Raw genomic sequence first — 18,188 nt, forward strand, 5'->3', positions numbered from 1 at the left:
CATCTTGCTTGGGTACCAGATTTCTTGGGAAGAGTCATCTTTTGTATGTAAGGATGATAAATGGGAGTTGGTTTGTAGGTTGCCTAATAGAAGTTGCTAAATTTGCTGTTGTTGATTGATTGTGTCGGGGTTGGAAGGATGTGATCTAAAGCTTCTTTATTGGAATAATATATATATAATATTGGTAAAAAAAAAAGAAAAAAAAAGAGAGGAGGAGGTATTGGGTTCCAATCTAACAAAGTGTCATCTAAAATTCGGCACAAACCAGTGATTCTTCATGAGGCTACTAACTCAACCGAGTCTCCTGTGCGCGAAAGTCCTAAGAATTTCAGGTGTCATACCTCATCTCAAAGGAAATAGATTTATTGCAGGACGACCTGCAGTAGGACCAAACCCTCACCATCTGGATAGGAGAATCCTCTGCACAGAAACCATATCGGAGGAGCGTACAGACCAGCCCAATAAGCTCTGTGAAAGGAAAACTATCTCATTAGAACGCTGCTTTACCCTCAAGGATGTGCAGTCATTCTGCCAGCTTTGCCAGATTACAAATCCAATTCACCTGGAGCTCCCAGAAGCTCAACGTCGCGGGTTTTCGGCCTGCTTAGTGCCAGAACTGTTGTATGCTGGGCTTTTTCCTGCAATCATTGGCACACATTTTGTAAGTTGCCTACTTTACTTTGATACATATACATATGTGTGTGTGTGTGTGTGTGTGTGTGTGTGTGTGTGTGTGTGTTTGGGGGTTGGGGTGGGGGGCGGTGGGGCTTAATGCTGTTTGAAATGTGGTAGACATGTTTAAACTTTAAAGTGTTGCAGTAATGGGCATCTGTTCTATCCTTAATGTGCTATATGCATTGGATTTTAAGGTGCAAGAAGTTTCCAACTGCCTCCGAGGTCTACATATATCAACGTTTAACAATGGCACCCTCCTCTTTGTTTTGTAAGAAGCATCGGCCATGGCCTATGATACAAGGAGGTTGAGACGAAGATACTACAAGAGAAGTTGCATACCAAGCATGCTATGGATTTTCATGCGCAATTGCTTCAACTATTGGAGCAGCCAGAGCTTTTTGAACTTTTCATATCTGGCAAATATTTTGATTCATGATATTGATTGTCCACAAAAGCTTATCCAAGGGAAGGGGAGAGACATATGATGTGAGGATCACACAGAAACTTTTTTGAGAGCTGAATATGGCCAATGCGATTAAAATAAGAAGGCTGGATTTAATGATTAGGTTGATTCAAAGTCTACAAATGTGAGTGCACTGCTCACAAAAAGATTCTAGCTAATATAAGAATCTGAATCTTGACGCGGCTCATCGCCCGCGTATTCATAATGCGTACCCATTGACCACCGCCAACTAATGATGAACTTAGTTCTTGAAGGAATATTCTAGAGAATATTCCCTATACCATTTCGGGCCGGTCCCCGGACCCCAGCTAATGCTTGTATCCCTCATTATCTCCTAACCATCAATGGTTGCAACTATGATCCCTTCCGGCATCTAAGCTGGGGTTCCCACTAAAGATATGTGCACCAATGGCTTCTCCTCACAATGGGGGCTGTACAAATGTGCACCACATATCAATGTGAGATACATGTTGAGAGGCGGGCATTAAATATATACTAACATCCCCCCTTAATGTCCACCTGAAGATGAACTAAGAGTTTCTTGACCCAATGCCAAGTCTATGAAGATGTCGAGTGAGCTGGTTCTTCCCAAGAGCTTTGGTGAAGATGTTAGCGCAGTTCTACTTCGTAGAGGTGTACTCCAGTTTCACAATCTCATTCTCGATCAACTCCCACACACAATGATATTTAATCTCAATGTGCTTTGTGCAAGCATGAAACACAGGGTTCTTTGCAATGGCCCTGCAACTCTGATTGTCGCATCGTAAGGTCATGGCTGACCTCACTGGAACTCCCATATCTGCTAGAATCCTCTTCAACCATACTGCCTCACAAGAAGTAAAACAGCCTTGTACATTGCCTCAATTGAAGAAAGTACCACTGTGGGTTGCTTCTTACTAATCCAAGAGAACACACCGGATCCAAGTGAGAAGCAATATCCAGAAACCGACTTTCTGGTGTCATAATCTCCAGCTCAATCGGAGTCACAATATCCCACTAAGAAGTCACCAGATATGTATGTAATTCCATACTCGAGTACCTTTGATGTACCTGAGCACACACATTGCTACATTCCAATGACTTTCCCTTGGTTTGTTGGAGAACCTGCTCAACACACTAACTGCATAGCGAATGTTTGGTTTAGCATTGCACAAGAAAATCAAACTCCCAACAAGCTTCCTGTACATCTTGATCTCAATCAAAGGTGAAGTGTCCTCAGAGGAAAGTCTAAAGTTTACCTCCATTGGTGTACTTATTGGCTTGCATTCTGTCATACCAAATGCCTTCAAGATCTCTGTTGCATACTTATGCTGAGAAATGAAGATCTTGTCAGACTCTTTACATAGAGAACAACTATCATATATTTGCCATCCTTTCTGAGTACATACAAGTTAGCATTAGATGCACTTCTAGAAACACCAATATTTTTGAAAAAAGTATCTATTCATTGGTACCATGCCCTTGGGGCTTGTTGTGCGGACCATCACAGAGGAGGTCTCACCGACAGTGCAAACTCTCACCTGTGCTCATGAGGTATGGTCTAAATTGGAGGATCTCTTTGCTCGAGATTCGTCGATGAGGGCAGTTACCTTGCAAGGGCAGCTCTACGGTTTGTTATTCCCTGAAGGCAGTTCCATGTAGTTGTTCCTCATGAAGGCCAAGGTTATCCATGACTAGTTACTAGCTATGGGTGCTACTTTGTCCTCTTCTCAGTTGGCTGCACTTATTCTCACTAAGCTTCCCCTGGACTATGGTGTGATTTGTCGATCTTTGCGGTGCCAGGTCATATCCACTCAGTTGGATTTTGATGCTCTTAGCTCCTACTTTTGGAGGAGGAGTTCTTTCTCGTTTCACAGGGTAGGTTGAAGGTGTCAGTCAACAGTTCTGACGAGGCACTTTTCTCAGTTCAGAAGAAAAGTGAAGCAAATATAAAACACAGATGTAGGCCCAGGTACAAGACCTGTAAATGCTGGAAACTGATGTTTATTGTTGAAATCTGAGCACGAGGGAAGCTCGTAGGTGCTGTACAATGGTAAGAAGCAGTAGAAGCAGCTGCTAATGACCTCAACTGGATGCTGAAAAATGAGATGAACTGGGGGAAAGGAAGTCAGCCCTTATATATTCCCCCAGGATGCTGGTTGGCGAGCTGTGGCAGGCCGACAGCATGGCAGTAGCATAAAATGCTACAAAAAATGTCTAAAAATACCAAAAAATGGTAGAAAAACTGCTGAATAATCTCTGCTTAGATATGCCAATGCAGGGCCTCATAAATGGCCAATACAAGCATGAAAAAAGTGATGTAGACCCTTTGGAGATGATATAATCCAACACCTCCTCTTCACCAGAGGGGCGGTCCAATACCAGCACGTTGAAGTAACACCTCCATAGTAGCTCTCGGAAGTGGTTTGGTGAAGAGATCAGCCACATTGTCCTTGGTAGAACAGTAGGCCAGTCGAAGAAGGCCCAACTCGATCTAGTCGCGTACAAAATGATCATGCACTTCAATATGCTTGGATCATCCCTATATCACAGGATTCTGTGCTAGAGCAATAGCACTTTGAGAATCCGAGAAAATAGTAACTGGGGAAGTGTCGGCACAGCACAAATGCTCTAGAATTTGATGAATCCAAAGTGCCTCAGTGGAGGAGAGAAGGTAGGATTTATACCCAGCCTCGGTAGAAGAATGTAACACGCGGAAGCTCTGGGAGTCTTCTTTCAGCCCTAAACACTCCTGGAAACAGGCTGATGCAAAACGCAGATATAGAGAGAGAGTAGAGAGAGAGAGATATGCTAGAAATTCAGTATATTACTATAGTACAAAAAGGTACTTGTCTGCAGCCCTAGGCTGCCTTGAAGAAAAGGTGATAACACCCAAAATTCTGTCCCCCTATGGGACTCCTACTAGCCCAATCCGTAGGGGATTGAATGGCCTATACAATGAGCATGTGTGCCTATTTATAGGCCTTGGAATCATTGTAGAACTGGCCGACTGCTGGTTGGCCAAGCAGTCGTGGGCATAATCCATACAAAACCTGCGTTTGTGTCAGATTTGGACTAGCCGCTTCTGATCTGGTCCAGCCGCCTCTGAACTGGTCCCGCCACCCACCTTTGCAAGCAGCCGACAGCTCAACCTTATCCTTCCATGCCCTTGCTGTTGGGGTAAAGGCGTTATGCCCACCCTTATAGTGTGTACAAGCCCATAAGTTATAGTACATAGTACACTTAGTACTTTTAATGTACTAAGTGCACTATGTGTACTAGTGCAATATACATGTGTGATAGGGGAGTCACACAACTGGTATAAGAGCCCTGGTTTTAGGGTTTTGTTCTCAAGTGCTGCATCGCTGGAATTCAACTGGAATTCATTTGCTGCGTGTGTTGAACTATTCGCAGGCAGGTGGGCGGAAAGAGAAGGAGTCGAGGGCAGCCTTTTCTCCTTCAGCAGAGAGGCGAAGTGACGTGCTGCAACAGACCTTTGTAGTGGCTAAAGGCGAGTGTGGTAGCTCTACATGGCGAAGGCAGCGCTGGCCCTTCAGCGTGGAGCGAAGAAGCGCTAGGCGAAACATGAGCGAAGGCGGGCGTTGAATCACACGTAGGCGGAGGTTGGGCGAAGGCGTAATTGCGCGCTGGATTGCAGTGACGGGCAGATTCACCCGCGAGCTAGTTCTCGTGTGCTGGGCGCAAACTGTGCGCCTAGTGGCCATCGCTACAACACACAACTGTCCGTCAGTGTCTGTGCGCGCAAGCTCTTGTTGCTGGAAGGCAGCGTAGCTGGAGCGCGTGGTGTGCGTGGCCTCCCTGCAGTTCGCCTGCATCGACGATGTTGAAACCAACATCCAGCATGCGAATACGTCAATAAGGCGAATGCGTTGGTGAACCCGACGTGAAGATTCCACACCTTGTGGCTTTACGCCTGCAGCAGCCAGGCGGAACAGGCCTTCAGCGCTGGGCTTCGTGGAAGGTGCAAGTTCTACATCTTGTGCACCTTGTGCCTGCGACTGCCCTCTTGAGGTCTTCCGTGCTGCTGTCCACAGAGCTCTGCAGCGTTTGGATCAGCCTGAGCGTGTAGCAACATCAGCAAGAAGCCTCCCTCCCTTTTCTGCAACAGCATCAAATTTTCTGCAGCAGCATCACCACCCCCCTTTCCTGCAACAAAAAATCAGAAATTACAAGGTATTTTCCTCAATTTTTTTTGGGATTTGCAATTGAGCAAGTACAATCAACAATTGAGCAGATACAGGTGTCGAATTGCTCAATTTTGAGCAAAATTGGCAAAATTGGGTGACATTGGTCACAATCAGGATCAATTTGCAGGAAATTGGTCACAATCAGGATCAATTTGCAGGAAATTGAATGTCGAAATTTGGGGCTTTTGATGTAATTGTGCAATTAAGCACTCATACAAGCTGTATGATGTGAGAAATCGCACATTTGGGCAAAATTGCAGCAAATTGCAGTGCAAATCAAGGGGCTTTTGTGCCGATTGAGTTGATTTGCATGCAGGCACTCGCATTTGATGCTGTGGATAATGTGTTGATGCCTTACAAGCACTCAATGTGCCTGTGAATCAAGGGGCTTTCATGTATTTGATGTATATGTGGCCAAGGGGAAGCATCGTGAACACTCTGGATGCCTCCATGTGCGCTAATGTACCATGTATGATCAGAAATTGATCTTAAATCAAGGGGCTTTTCAAGTTTGTATGCTTGTTGAGCTTGGCAAAGCAGCAGGCAAGACATTTATGCCTTGAATCCTCAAAAATCAGCTTGCAGTCAAGGGGCTTTTGCCCAATTTCTGTTCGGGACTGTTGTATGCAGTGTACAGGACTGTAAAAGTCTGATTTTCACTCATTTGGACAGCCAGGAGAGCATTTATTGCTATTGTACCTGCTGGTACAGATTTGGCACAGCTTTGTGCAAGTTTTGGCATGGCTGTACACTGTTTTGAGTGACCAAAAGGTTCAATTTCAGCTGCTGTACTTGTCGGTACAGGTTTGGTACATCATTGGTGAGCACTTGGTACTGCTGTACAGTACTTTGGAAGGGCAAAAGAGCACATTTAAGGTGCTGTCCAAAATCTGCAGCAACCAGATTTTGGTGATTTCATCACATAAAGTGGGAGAAAAGTTGCATTTGTGCTTCCGCAGTGGGAGATAAAGCTTGGGAGAATAACTGTGAGCACTTTGTGTGCTTTTGGTGCAGTGTTTGCACATTTTGCAGGGAGTCAGGCATTGACAGGTTGCATTTTGCTATGGCAACCACAGGTGAGAGCTCTTCATTGCTTCACATCAAGAAGCTTGAAGGCTCGCATAACTATGATATTTGGCAAACCCAATGCTACAATGTGTTGCTCCAGAAAAAGCAGCACAAGCCTATCAAAGAAAGAGGTGTGATGCCCGCTTCTCTTACTGCTGAAGAGTGGGAAGATATGGATGAGCTGGCAAGATCTACTATCATGTTGTCTGTGTCAGACTCATTACTTTTCAGCATTCGTGAAGAGAAGACAGCTTGGGGAATGTGGCAGAGATTGCAGGACTTGTATGCCCAACAAAGTGCCTCAAGCAAAGTGTATTGGTTGAAGAAACTCATAGGTCTTCAGATGAAGGAAGGGGCGTCTATGACAGCCCATCTAAATGAGTTTAATGGTATTGTCAGCCAGGTCATTAATCAAAAGTTGGCAATGGACGATGAGTTCAAAGCCACTTTTCTGTTATGCACTTTGCCAGAGAGTTGGGACACATTCAGGACAGCCACTAGCAATTCGCATGCTATGCTGTCATATGCAGATGTTGAGGGTGCTCTTCTTCAAGAAGAGATGAACAGGAAAAACAACTCTGTTGGAAAGTCCAATGCAATGAATGCACGTGGGAGATCCCAGCAAAGGAGGAAAAGCCAAGAAAGGGGAAGGAGCAAGTCTCGCTCCAAAAAGGATTTGGAATGCCATTATTGTGGCAAGAAGGGACACATTAAAAAGCAATGCTACAAATGGAAAAATGATCAAAAAGAAAAGGGAAAAGGCAAAGACAAAGAGAAGGATGAAGCCAAAGATGTAAAGCCAAAGGGCAAAAGTGGAGTCAAGATTGAAGAAATCAATGTGTCACATGCAGGTGGCAGTGAGGATGAGGTCCTATTTACGTCTTCACTTGATGCCCATTCACTTCTTACAGGTGGTCATGGTATGCACTCATGGATCATTGATTCAGGTGCCTCCTTTCATGTCACAGGTTGCAGAGACTTGTTTGTCAGGTATACTGCTGGCAATGAAGGAGTGGTTTATTTGGGTGATAACCATGCATGCAAAATTCTTGGCAGAGGTGATGTGAGGCTTGTATTTTCAGATGGATCACAGCTTATGCTCCATGATGTCAGGCATGTGCCTGAGATCAAGAAGAATCTGCTTTCTACTGGACAGCTTGATGATGCTGATTATGTTACCACATTTGGTAGTGGAAAGTGGAAAATTAGTAAGGGCTCACTGGTTGTTGCCAGAGGCTCTAAGGTGGACACTCTTTACTTTATGCATGCAGGTGTTTGTCACCATGCTAATGTAAATGCAACCGAGCTGCCGGAAATCTCTATGTGGCATAGCCGGTTGGGACACATGAGTGTCAAAGGAATGGAGCAATTGTCTCGTTTGGGTTACTTGCCTTCTCTAAAGTTTTCAAGTTTTCAGTTTTGTGAGCATTGTATATATGGTAGGCAACTACAGTGTCCCCACACGAAAGCTCTTGGACAGAAAGATGCTCAGTTAGAGCTTGTGCATACAGATGTATGTGAGATGCCTCAGCTTTCTTTGGGAGGGGCAAAATATTTTGTGTCTTTTATTGATGATGCCACACGCAAGGTGAGGGTCTATCCTCTTCGTTTGAAGAGTGATACATTCTCAGTGTTTCAGAAGTTTGTTGCTCTTGTTGAGAATCAAACTGGCAAAACACTGAAAGCTTTGCGTTCCGACAATGGTGGAGAGTATATGTCCAAACAGTTTCAGGACTTTTGTGATGCTGAAGGCATCAAGAGGGAGCTCTCTACTCCTTATGATCCTCCACAAAACGGGACAGCAGAGAGGATGAACAGGACCATTCAGGAGAAGGTCCGTTCTATGTTGTCACATGCTGCATTACCTCATGGTTTTTGGGCTGAAGCTGTTATGACAGCTGTTCACCTTATAAACAGGTCACCTAACACGAGGCTTGGTGGGAAAGTGCCAGAAGAAGTATGGACAGGGAAGCCTCCGTCATACAAGCACTTGAGAGTGTTTGGCTGCGTTGCGTACGTGCACATACGCAGGGAAATGCGCACCAAACTTGATCCTAAGTCTCACAAATGCATATTCCTAGGATATGGTGACAGAGGTGAAATGGGGTATAGACTTTGGGATCCCATGAATAGAAAGATCATACGCAGCAATGATGTCATTTTTTATGAAACATGCATGTATAAGGAGCCTGCAAGGCAACAGGAGCCTGGCAGAGTCATCTTTGATGATGATGGACATCATGGACAACAACAAAGGGCTGTAAATCAGCTATTACAGCAGGAAAACCAGCCCTTAAATGGTGCTGAAAATGGTCCAAATGGACAGCCAGACATGGCAGAAGATATCCCTATGGATATACCACAGTTAGAGGAGATACCGGGCATGATTTTTCAGCCTTATGGCATGGAACAAGAGCCACCAATGGGTGATATGCAGGCTGGACAGCAACCTGCAAATGATGGTCATTGGGTACGGAGGTCCACAAGACCCTCCAGAGCCCCTGACAGGTTTGTTCCAGGGGTTGACTACTTGATGCTTACTGACTGTGGGGAGCCCTCATGTTATAAGGAGGCTTTACAGAGGGCAGACAAAGCTCTTTGGGAGCGTGCCATGAAGTCAGAGATGGATTCTCTGCATAAAAATGAAACTTGGAAATTGGTGCATTTGCCTGTAGGCAAGAAGGTTTTGCCATGCAAGTGGGTATACAGGCTCAAAGCTGCACCAGATGCAAAGCCAAGATACAAAGCCAGGTTAGTGGCTAAGGGCTTTAAGCAGGAATATGGTGTGGACTTTGAGGAGATCTTCTCTCCAGTGGTCAAAATGACCACACTTAGAGCTGTGTTAGCTTTGGTTGCGCATGATGATTTGGACTTGATTCAGATGGATGTGAAGACTGCTTTTCTTCACGGTGATCTCCATGAGGAGATATATATGCAGCAGCCAGAGGGTTATGCAGTAAGTGGAAAGGAAAAGCTTGTATGCAAGCTGAAAAAGAGTCTTTATGGGCTCAAACAGGCACCAAGAGAATGGTATCATAAATTTGATACATTCATGAAATCTCAGAAATTCAGGAGAAGTGACATAGATCAGTGCTTGTACACCAAGAAAGCTTTGGATGGCAGTCTATTGATTCTCATCTTGTATGTTGATGATATGTTGATTGCCGGGAAATCTCGTAAGGAGATGGATACCTTGAAGCAGAGGCTGCATCAAACCTTTGATATGAAGGATTTGGGTGATGCAAATCACATCTTGGGTATGCGGATACTTCGGGACAGAAATCAGCATGTGTTGTATTTGTCTCAGAAGGAATATATTGGCAAAGTTTTGCAGAGGTTCAATATGGACGGGGGGAAGAAGACTAGTACTCCTTTGCCTCCATATGTGAAACTCAGTGCTATGGACAGCCCACAGTCAGATAGAGACAGGGCTGATATGGCCAAGATTCCGTATGCTTCAGCTTGTGGCAGTCTCATGTATGCCATGGTTGCTACTAGGCCGGACATTGCATTTGCAGTGGGAGTGGTTTCTAGATACATGGCCAACCCTGGCAAGAAGCATTGGGAAGCAGTGAAAGGTGTCATGAGATACCTGAAGGGCACACAGGATATGTGCATTTGCTTTGGCAAACAGGATGCATTAGTGCATGGTTACACGGATTCGGATTATGCCGGTCATCCAGATAACCGGAAGTCTACTACCGGTTATGTGTTTACATTCACAGGAGGTGCTGTGTCATGGATATCCAGGATGCAGAAGTGCATAGCCTTATCTACTACAGAGGCCGAGTATATTGCAGCCACTGAGGCTTGCAAGGAGGCATTATGGCTATCTCGGTTAGTGGTTGATTTGGGCTATACAGGGGATATTCCATTGTTGCATTGTGACAGTCAGAGTGCCATCCAGTTGGCAAAGAACCCTGTCTTTCATGCAAAGACGAAGCATGTGGATGTGAAGTATCACTTCATCAGAGAGGTGATAGAGAACAAGCAAATTCAGCTTGTTAAGATTCATACGGATGACAACCCGGCTGATCTGTTGACAAAGAGTTTGCCTCCGGAGCGGTTTGCTCATTGCAGACACTTGATGGGCATTGGATGAGGCCAGTTTCAGCCTTGATATGGCCTTGTATATTATCATGTACATGCTGATTTTTCTTTTCCTTCATTTAAGGGCACTTTGCCTTTAAGTGGGAGGTTGTTGGGGTAAAGGCGTTATGCCCACCCTTATAGTGTGTACAAGCCCATAAGTTATAGTACATAGTACACTTAGTACTTTTAATGTACTAAGTGCACTATGTGTACTAGTGCAATATACATGTGTGATAGGGGAGTCACACACTCACTTGGTGAGTTGACTTATCCCCACAACTCTCTCTCTCTCTCTCCCTTGCTTCTCTGTGTATGTCTCCCACATGACCTAACCCTAATTTTCTGTTTCTCCCACACACTTGCTACAAGTCCACACTGGCCTGTGCTGCACCAGATGCTCCAAACTCCTAGTTCTACTGATCTTTTACTGGTTGCTCCCTTGTGGATGAGCCCTGAGAAGGTACATGGCATTGATCATGCACATGACATCCCCCTTTGCTAAACTTGATGACGGGATTCCAACCTGCTCTTGGATGACTGTCATCATCCCAAATCCTTTCCCGAAGTCCCTCTGTCATCCATCCATCCATCCCTGGCAACCCTTTTCTCTGAAAGCTCGGCCTGTTCTCCAAACCACTCTGTCTCAGACTAAGATCTATGCATCTGTTCCATCTAGTCCACAATCCTTTCTTGCCCTGACTCTGAACACTGTCTTGGTCTTCATTCCTGAGAAATGAGTCTGGCACTCTCACATCACCCTTGGAGGATAAACCTCCCTTGGGACCGTTGCCCGTGAACCTATCTGGCTCAGAGGACTGCCATCCCCTTTGGCTTTGTGGAACACCACCAACAAACCTCCTGGGAGCTCTTCCCGATCTGTGTTCCTTGCCTTGGGCTTCGTATCCGTGTACTTTCCTGTACCTTGGACATGTACACCATCATATGGGACTGATTCAGTGTCTAGCTTTGCTGAGCCTGAAGCTCTGATACCAATGTAACATGCGGAAGCTCTGGGAGTCTTCTTTCAGCCCTAAACACTCCTGGAAACAGGCTGATGCAAAACGTAGATATAGAGAGAGAGTAGAGAGAGAGAGAGATGCTGGAAATTCAGTATATTACTATAGTACAAAAAGGTACTTGTCTGCAGCCCTAGGCTGCCTTGAAGAAAAGGTGATAACACCCAAAATTCTGTCCCCCTATGGGACTCCTACTAACCCAATCCCTAGGGGATTGAATGGCCTATACAATGAGCATGTGTGCCTATTTATAGGCCTTGGAATCATTGTAGAACTGGCCGACTGCTGGTCGGCCAGCAGCCGTGGGCATAATCCATACAAAACTTGCGTTTGTGTCAGATTTGGACCAGCCGCTTCTGATCTGGTCCAGCCGCCCACCTTTGCAAGCAGCCGACAGCTCAACCTATGCCCCTGCTACAAGTCCACACTGGCCACACTGGCCTCTGCTGCACCAGATGCTCCAAACTCCTAGTTCTACTGATCTTTTACTGGCTGCCCCCTTCCGGATTAGCCTTGAGAAGGTACATGGCATTGATCATGTAGATGACAAAGCAGAAATAGTCCTCTGCTTTTGAGACTTCAAAGAAACCAATCCAGAACCAAGCATGAAGCAATATCCAGATGTAGACCTCCGAGTATCAAAACAGCCTGCCCAATCAGAATCTGTGAAGCCAACCAAATCAACACCACAAGAGTAGGTGATGCCATAATCTGAAGTACCTCGAAGATAACGAAGAACTCTCAAAGTTGCTTGCCAATGAGACCTTCGAGCGGCTGATGAGAACTGGCTGAGGACACTCATAGCATAGGAGATGTCTGGACGGGTGTTGGCAAGGTAAAGCAATGAGCCAACAATCTGCTGGTACTGTGTGGAATCCACCAAGGGTGTATCATCCTCCTTGGATAACTTGGCATTGGGATCCATGGGACGAGAGGTGTGTAAAATCAGACAACCCATAGAGTGTGAGCAATTTCCTCACATACTTCTGCTGAGAAATGAAGATACAGTCATCTTTCTACCAAACCTCCAGCCCAAGAAAATAATGTAGAAGGCCAAGATCAGTCATCTCAAATGTCTCTGAAAGCTTGGACTGAACCTGTGTGACCAACCCAATATCTGAGCTAGAAAGAATGAGGTCATCAACATACAAAAGACACAAATATCTCCATCAGAAAGAAGCACATAAAGATTGCTGTCAGCATGTGCCCTCTCAAAGCCAAGAGATCTTCTAATACCCGGCACGGGGTGCTTGTTTGAGACCATAATGAGCCTTCTGCAAAAGATAAACATGGGTGTCCTATCCCTGAATCACAAAACCAGGAGGCTGCTCAATAAACTTCCTCTGAATCTCCATTCAGAAAAGCCGATTTGACATCCATCTGGAACACGGGCCATCTGAAGTGTGCAGCCAGAGCCAAAACAATCCTGATGGTGGTATACCTGGCTGTAGGAGCAAATGTCTCATCAAAGTCTTCACCTGCCATCTGAGCATATCCTCGCGCAACAAGGCGGGCTTTGTACTTGTCCAAAGTACCATTTGCATGAAATTTGACTTTGAAAATCCATTTCACACCAATAACATGACGATGTAAAGGCTGTGGTACCAAACACCAAGTGTTATTCCTCTCAATAGAGGCCCTCTCTGCTTCCATGGCTTGCTGCCACTGTGGCTGTGGAAGAGCCTCCTCTGGACTCTCAGGCTCATCAATCTCCTGGAGAGAACTCATGAGAGCATAATTCACTATGTGATGAGATGTGGAAGCCCGAGATGAACGGCGAGGTCCAATGGTGGTGGTAGAGATCTAGTTATGGAGCTGTGCATCAGTGAGACCTAAAGAGTTGTTGAACCCACCGAGGTAGGCCAGCCTTCCTCTCAAAGCGTGAAGAAGAAGATCCAGCTGCAGTAGAGGACCTCATCTGATGTTGCTGGAAGTGGTAATGAGGTAAGCACTAGTGAGGGTAATCCCGGAGTCAAATCAGGACTCATAGGGTCTGGGAGCTGCAGAAGCTGATGCAATGGGAACGGGTGACTGTAAAGGAGTAACTGGCACCGGGGTTGTAGCAAGGGGAGGAGGAGGAGCTAGACGTGGAAGAGGTAAAAGATCACTAGCATCTGCTGGGAATGGATCATCCAAAAAGTCGGAAGATGCATCAGGTGGAGAGGAATCAATGCCAAACAAGCTCTCATCAAACCGAGCATCAGGGGAAATGATAATGTCATCAGCCTCCGGATCCCAAAAGCGGTACTCTTTGGATCTCAGATTGTCCTGTGAAGATCATCCTCTTTGACTTTGGGACGAGTGGTCCTTTTCTTATCTGGGACATGCACATAAGCAACACAGCCGAAAACACGAAGATGAGAAACAGACGGCTTGTGGCCTATAAAAGCCTCCTCGAGAGTCATCTCCTCAACCACTTTTGTGAGAGAGCGGTTAATGAGATAAACTAAGGTAGCCACAGCGTCACCCCAGAAAGCACAAGGGAGACCTGCATGACGCAACAAAGCACGAGCCATCTCTTTGATGGTCCGGTTCTTTCGTTCCACAACTCCATTCTGCTGAGGAGTGTAAGGAACAGTAGTCTGCCGGTGAATGCCCTTTGAAGCAAGGAAGTCATCAAATGGTACAAACTCGCCACATTATCAGTCCGAAGGAATGAAACTCTACCCCCAGATTGATTTTCCACCATCGCGATCCAAGTCCTAAAACTGGCAAAAGCATTTGATTTGCGAGCTAGAAAACATACCTAGACTTTGCGAGTGAAATCATCCACAAGAAGAAGAAAATATCAAGCCCTGCCAAGAGACTCAACCTCCATAGGTCCTACAAGATCTGCATGTATAAGCTCTAGTCTTCGGGTTGCTTGATGAGTCGCCTCCTCTGGAAATGCATCTCGATGATGCTTGCCCATCATGTAGGATGAGCAGATGTGTGAGAGAGACCGGAGCTAAGGTAGTCCGCTGACAACCTGCTTAGAATGGAACTTCTGTAAGGCAGCAATGGATACATGACCGAAGCGAGAATGCCACAGAAGTATCTACCTCAGAAACCAAAGCCAACACGGGTGAGAAAAGCTGATGAATATGGGAATCAGTGTGAGGGATTTGGGAAGAAAAATTGGTGATCTTGTAGAGACCCCCATCGTGGACTCCATTGGCAACAATCGAGAGAGTCTTCCTGTCGATTACTTCGATGACCTCATCATCAAAGTACACACCAAGTCCCTTCTGAGAAGCTTTGTATATTGAAAACAGATTTTTGGAAATTCGTGGTACATGTAGAACATCATGTAAGGTGGCACAGGAACCCAAAGAAACATTACCAACACCGGTGACAGGAAGCGAAGAGTTGTTGCTGATACGAATTGAAGAAGAGAGAGTCTGGTAGTCCTCCAAGGTGTGGGCCTGATTGGTCATGTGGGCAGAAGCACCACTATTACCAACCCATTCCACCGCTTCAGGTGTGACACTAACCTCTTCAGGAGAAGTCATCTCTGTGATCACGAGGAATGAATCCTTTGAAGAAGTGGATGAATTTGTGACTGCCATGTATGCAACCTTGGCAGATCCCTCCTCTGAAACTTTGCCTTTATCTTTGGTGTTGTCCTTGTCAGATGCTTTAGAAGCATCCTGGGCTTTATACTTGGCTTTTGCTACTCCAGAATCATCACGACGAGCAAAGCAGCGAGCCTCAGTACGACCTGTCCTGCCACAATAATCACATTCTGAAACCGGCCTCTGGTAGAAACCAAAGTGCGGTAGAATAGTAGTCACCTATCCAATTGTAGTCCAGACAAATAACAAATGAACAGGAGCTAGAATGCTCCAGAACAAAAAGGAAAACGACACCTGTTGGCCCCAAAGCTTGGTGCCCCTTTCGGTATTTCTTTATTCAAATTCAATGGAAAAGTTTAATTGAGTACAACAAAGCCAGTCAAGGAAAGTAAACCTGCATGTTCAATCTGGCAGCCCTCAAGACCTCTTAGCATAGAGGATTCACATACAGATCTGTGTACCACAAAAGCAATACACTGTGGTCTCCTCTAATTAACCAAGACAATACACTGTGGTCTCCTCTAATTAACCAAGACAATACAACAGGGCAACCTTGAGCACGCATCTGGCTGTTCCATGTTCATGGCTCTTCAAACTCAGCCAAAGTACAAATCCACTGTCCAACTCTGTTTCCACCCTTCAAACTGCCATACCCCTCCTCTCACAAAGGGCCAGAAGAAACAACTCTGTAGCAGACATAAGCCAGTGGAAAGAAAGAGAGAAAGATATGTTCAGAGTATACCAACTGTTATGCACAGTTCTGCACCGGATGGACTGACCGTACCAGCCTGTACCCGCAATTGCCTGTGTCAGCAACTCTGCAGCACACGTGTGCACCTGTCCGTACAGATTTGTACTTGCAGCACGTGTGTACCTGTCCGTACTATTCACACTGCAGCCGCCTGACTGATGCATCGCCTGTATTGTTGGACTGGGCTGGATTGTACCCGACTGTACCTGTCCGTACAGAACTTCACCTGCAGCTGCCTGAATGTTGCGCTGCCTGCACAGCTGGACTGATCTGTCCGTACAGTACCCGCATGTACCTATGCGTCAGAAAAAACTGCAGCACCTGTACCAGGCCGTACCTGTCTGTACCAGTCGCCCTGCAGCACCTGTACCGTACAGCTCTCCTTCCGGCATCCTGCTCCAGCTTGCTCTCCACGCAGCCAGACCACCCGTCTTTTTTCAAAAAGCAAGAGAGAGAGAGCATGGAGAGGGAGGCGTGTACTCTAAAAGTAGAGTAGCCCCCTCCATAACTATCCTAGTGGCCCTTTAAAGTTTATCAAACTTTCTAAGGGCCACCCAAGGTTTATAAACTTAATAAAGTTAGATACCTTGGTCCCCTTTCACAATTGGGGCTGTCCACACATATTACTTTTGTCCGGACACCCAAGTATGCATCTTTAAAAATTTATGTTGCATTTATCTTGCTCACCAACTACCATGCTCACATTTATGCTGTTCCACTTTCACAGGGTCATGACATACCCCCCTCTTGAAAAATGGCAAGCGTCCTCGATTGCAATCTGGTGATACAGCAAAATATCCAAAGTGAAAAGTACAATATGGCAAGATCAGTGTCCCAATCTCTCTAAGCCATGCATATGTAGCAACATTCACTGCAAACCAATGGTGTAGTAGTAGTCCAAGTTGTATACCACTGTGAACCATACACAACCACAACATCCAATGTGACTAGTACACATATATCATAGAAGTCCCATAAACAGATGTACTGTTAGCCATCAGTACCTTCGGGTGAGACAAAAGCTGCGCCAAGCAACCTCTAGATGTCATCTGAGCCTGTCTGTATCAAGGGAGTGGAGGTGCTACCCCCCTCTTGAGCATCAGGCAATGCTCCAGACTCATGCTCTGCTGAACCTGAATGAGCCGTAACAAGAGTCGGCTCCAACTCAAAGGCATCGAGATAAAGCTGCAAAACCTGAGGTGAATCTGTTAAGTCACCTTCCTCCATCCACTTCGCATCCATCGGTGAATAGTTCTTGAACTGCACAAGATAGCGACGGGAAACTTTACCTCGTACCTTTCTTTCCTTATGTGCCAGTATCTGCTCTGGAATAAGAACCTCATCAAGTTTCTCAACTTCCGGCTGAGCCTCATCTGATACATTCTCAGGCACATCCCCACGGAAAGGTCTAAGTAGACTCCATGAAATGCATTGTGAATCCTCCAGTGATCTGGTAGCTTCAAGCGATAGACCACCTCACTAATCTTTTCCAGTACTTGAAAAGGTCCATAATAGCGCATGCTCAACTTAGGGAATAAGCACTCTTTACCCTTCATCTTTTTGAGCCTAGCTTTCTCAATTGCAAAAGAACCCAATCACCTAATGCAAACTGTAATCCACGTCTGTGACGGTCTGTTGCTTTCTTTTGCTTTTGCTGAGTTTTCTGGAGTGCCAACTTAACTCTCCGATAAGCTTGACATCCATGTTTTTCACATACTGGTCAGTCTCAAAGATCTTATCCTTTGTGTATGCTGTCTTATGCACATCCTCGGGTCTAATGCGTATCTGATGATACCCGCTTTTCAAGTCTATCCGACTAAAGACTGTTGAGTCCAGTAAGCGGTCCAATATGTCATCGATCCTCGGAATAGGGAATCAATTCTTGATGGTATTCTTGTTTAGCGCCGTGTAATCTATACACATGTGCTAAGAACCACCTTTCTTTTGCACGAAGAGCACAGGTGAGCAAAAGGGTGATGAGCTAGGCTGGATCAACCCTTGTTGGGCTGTACTAACGCGGTACGGCGGTCTATTTGGTGGGGTACTCCCCGGAATTAGATCAATAGCATGATCTTCTAGCCTTTCCTGAGGAAGTTCTCCTGGCAATGACTCGAAAAAACAATCTTGGAACTCACGTAAGAAAGCAGTCCTGTCTTTATCCAACACAGACAAATTAGATTTAGACTTATCATCTTTTGCATCCTTTACAAAAACCAAGAACGCGAAAGATGCTTTTTCATTACTGATGAAATTGCCGAAGCTGATACAATAGGAACAGATTCCCTTTAAGCTTTACATCCAAAATATGCTCTTTCCCTCTATGAGTCAAAGTAATCTTCATGTACTCTATGGCACCATGGCATACCCAACAAAACATCACAT

General features: G+C 45.5%; 1 protein-coding gene across 2 annotated transcripts in view; it reads left to right on the forward strand.

Moving 5' to 3' along the window:
- The first annotated feature begins 253 nt into the window (after positions 1–253).
- The window catches only part of LOC147638707 (3-hydroxyacyl-[acyl-carrier-protein] dehydratase FERN, mitochondrial-like), a 72,791-nt gene continuing 54,856 nt past the window's right edge, over positions 254–18,188 (forward strand). For both annotated transcript variants that reach the window (XM_086798669.1, XM_086798670.1), the window contains exon 1: positions 254–661. In XM_086798669.1, the coding sequence (XP_086654795.1) occupies positions 278–661 (384 nt within the window). In that variant the 5' untranslated portion in view covers positions 254–277. The remainder of the gene's footprint in view (positions 662–18,188) is intronic.

The sequence above is a fragment of the Cibotium barometz genome, chromosome 5, assembly GCF_041138505.1.
Source record: "Cibotium barometz isolate CiBa-2024 chromosome 5, ASM4113850v1, whole genome shotgun sequence".
NCBI classification, from domain to species: domain Eukaryota; kingdom Viridiplantae; phylum Streptophyta; class Polypodiopsida; order Cyatheales; family Cibotiaceae; genus Cibotium; species Cibotium barometz.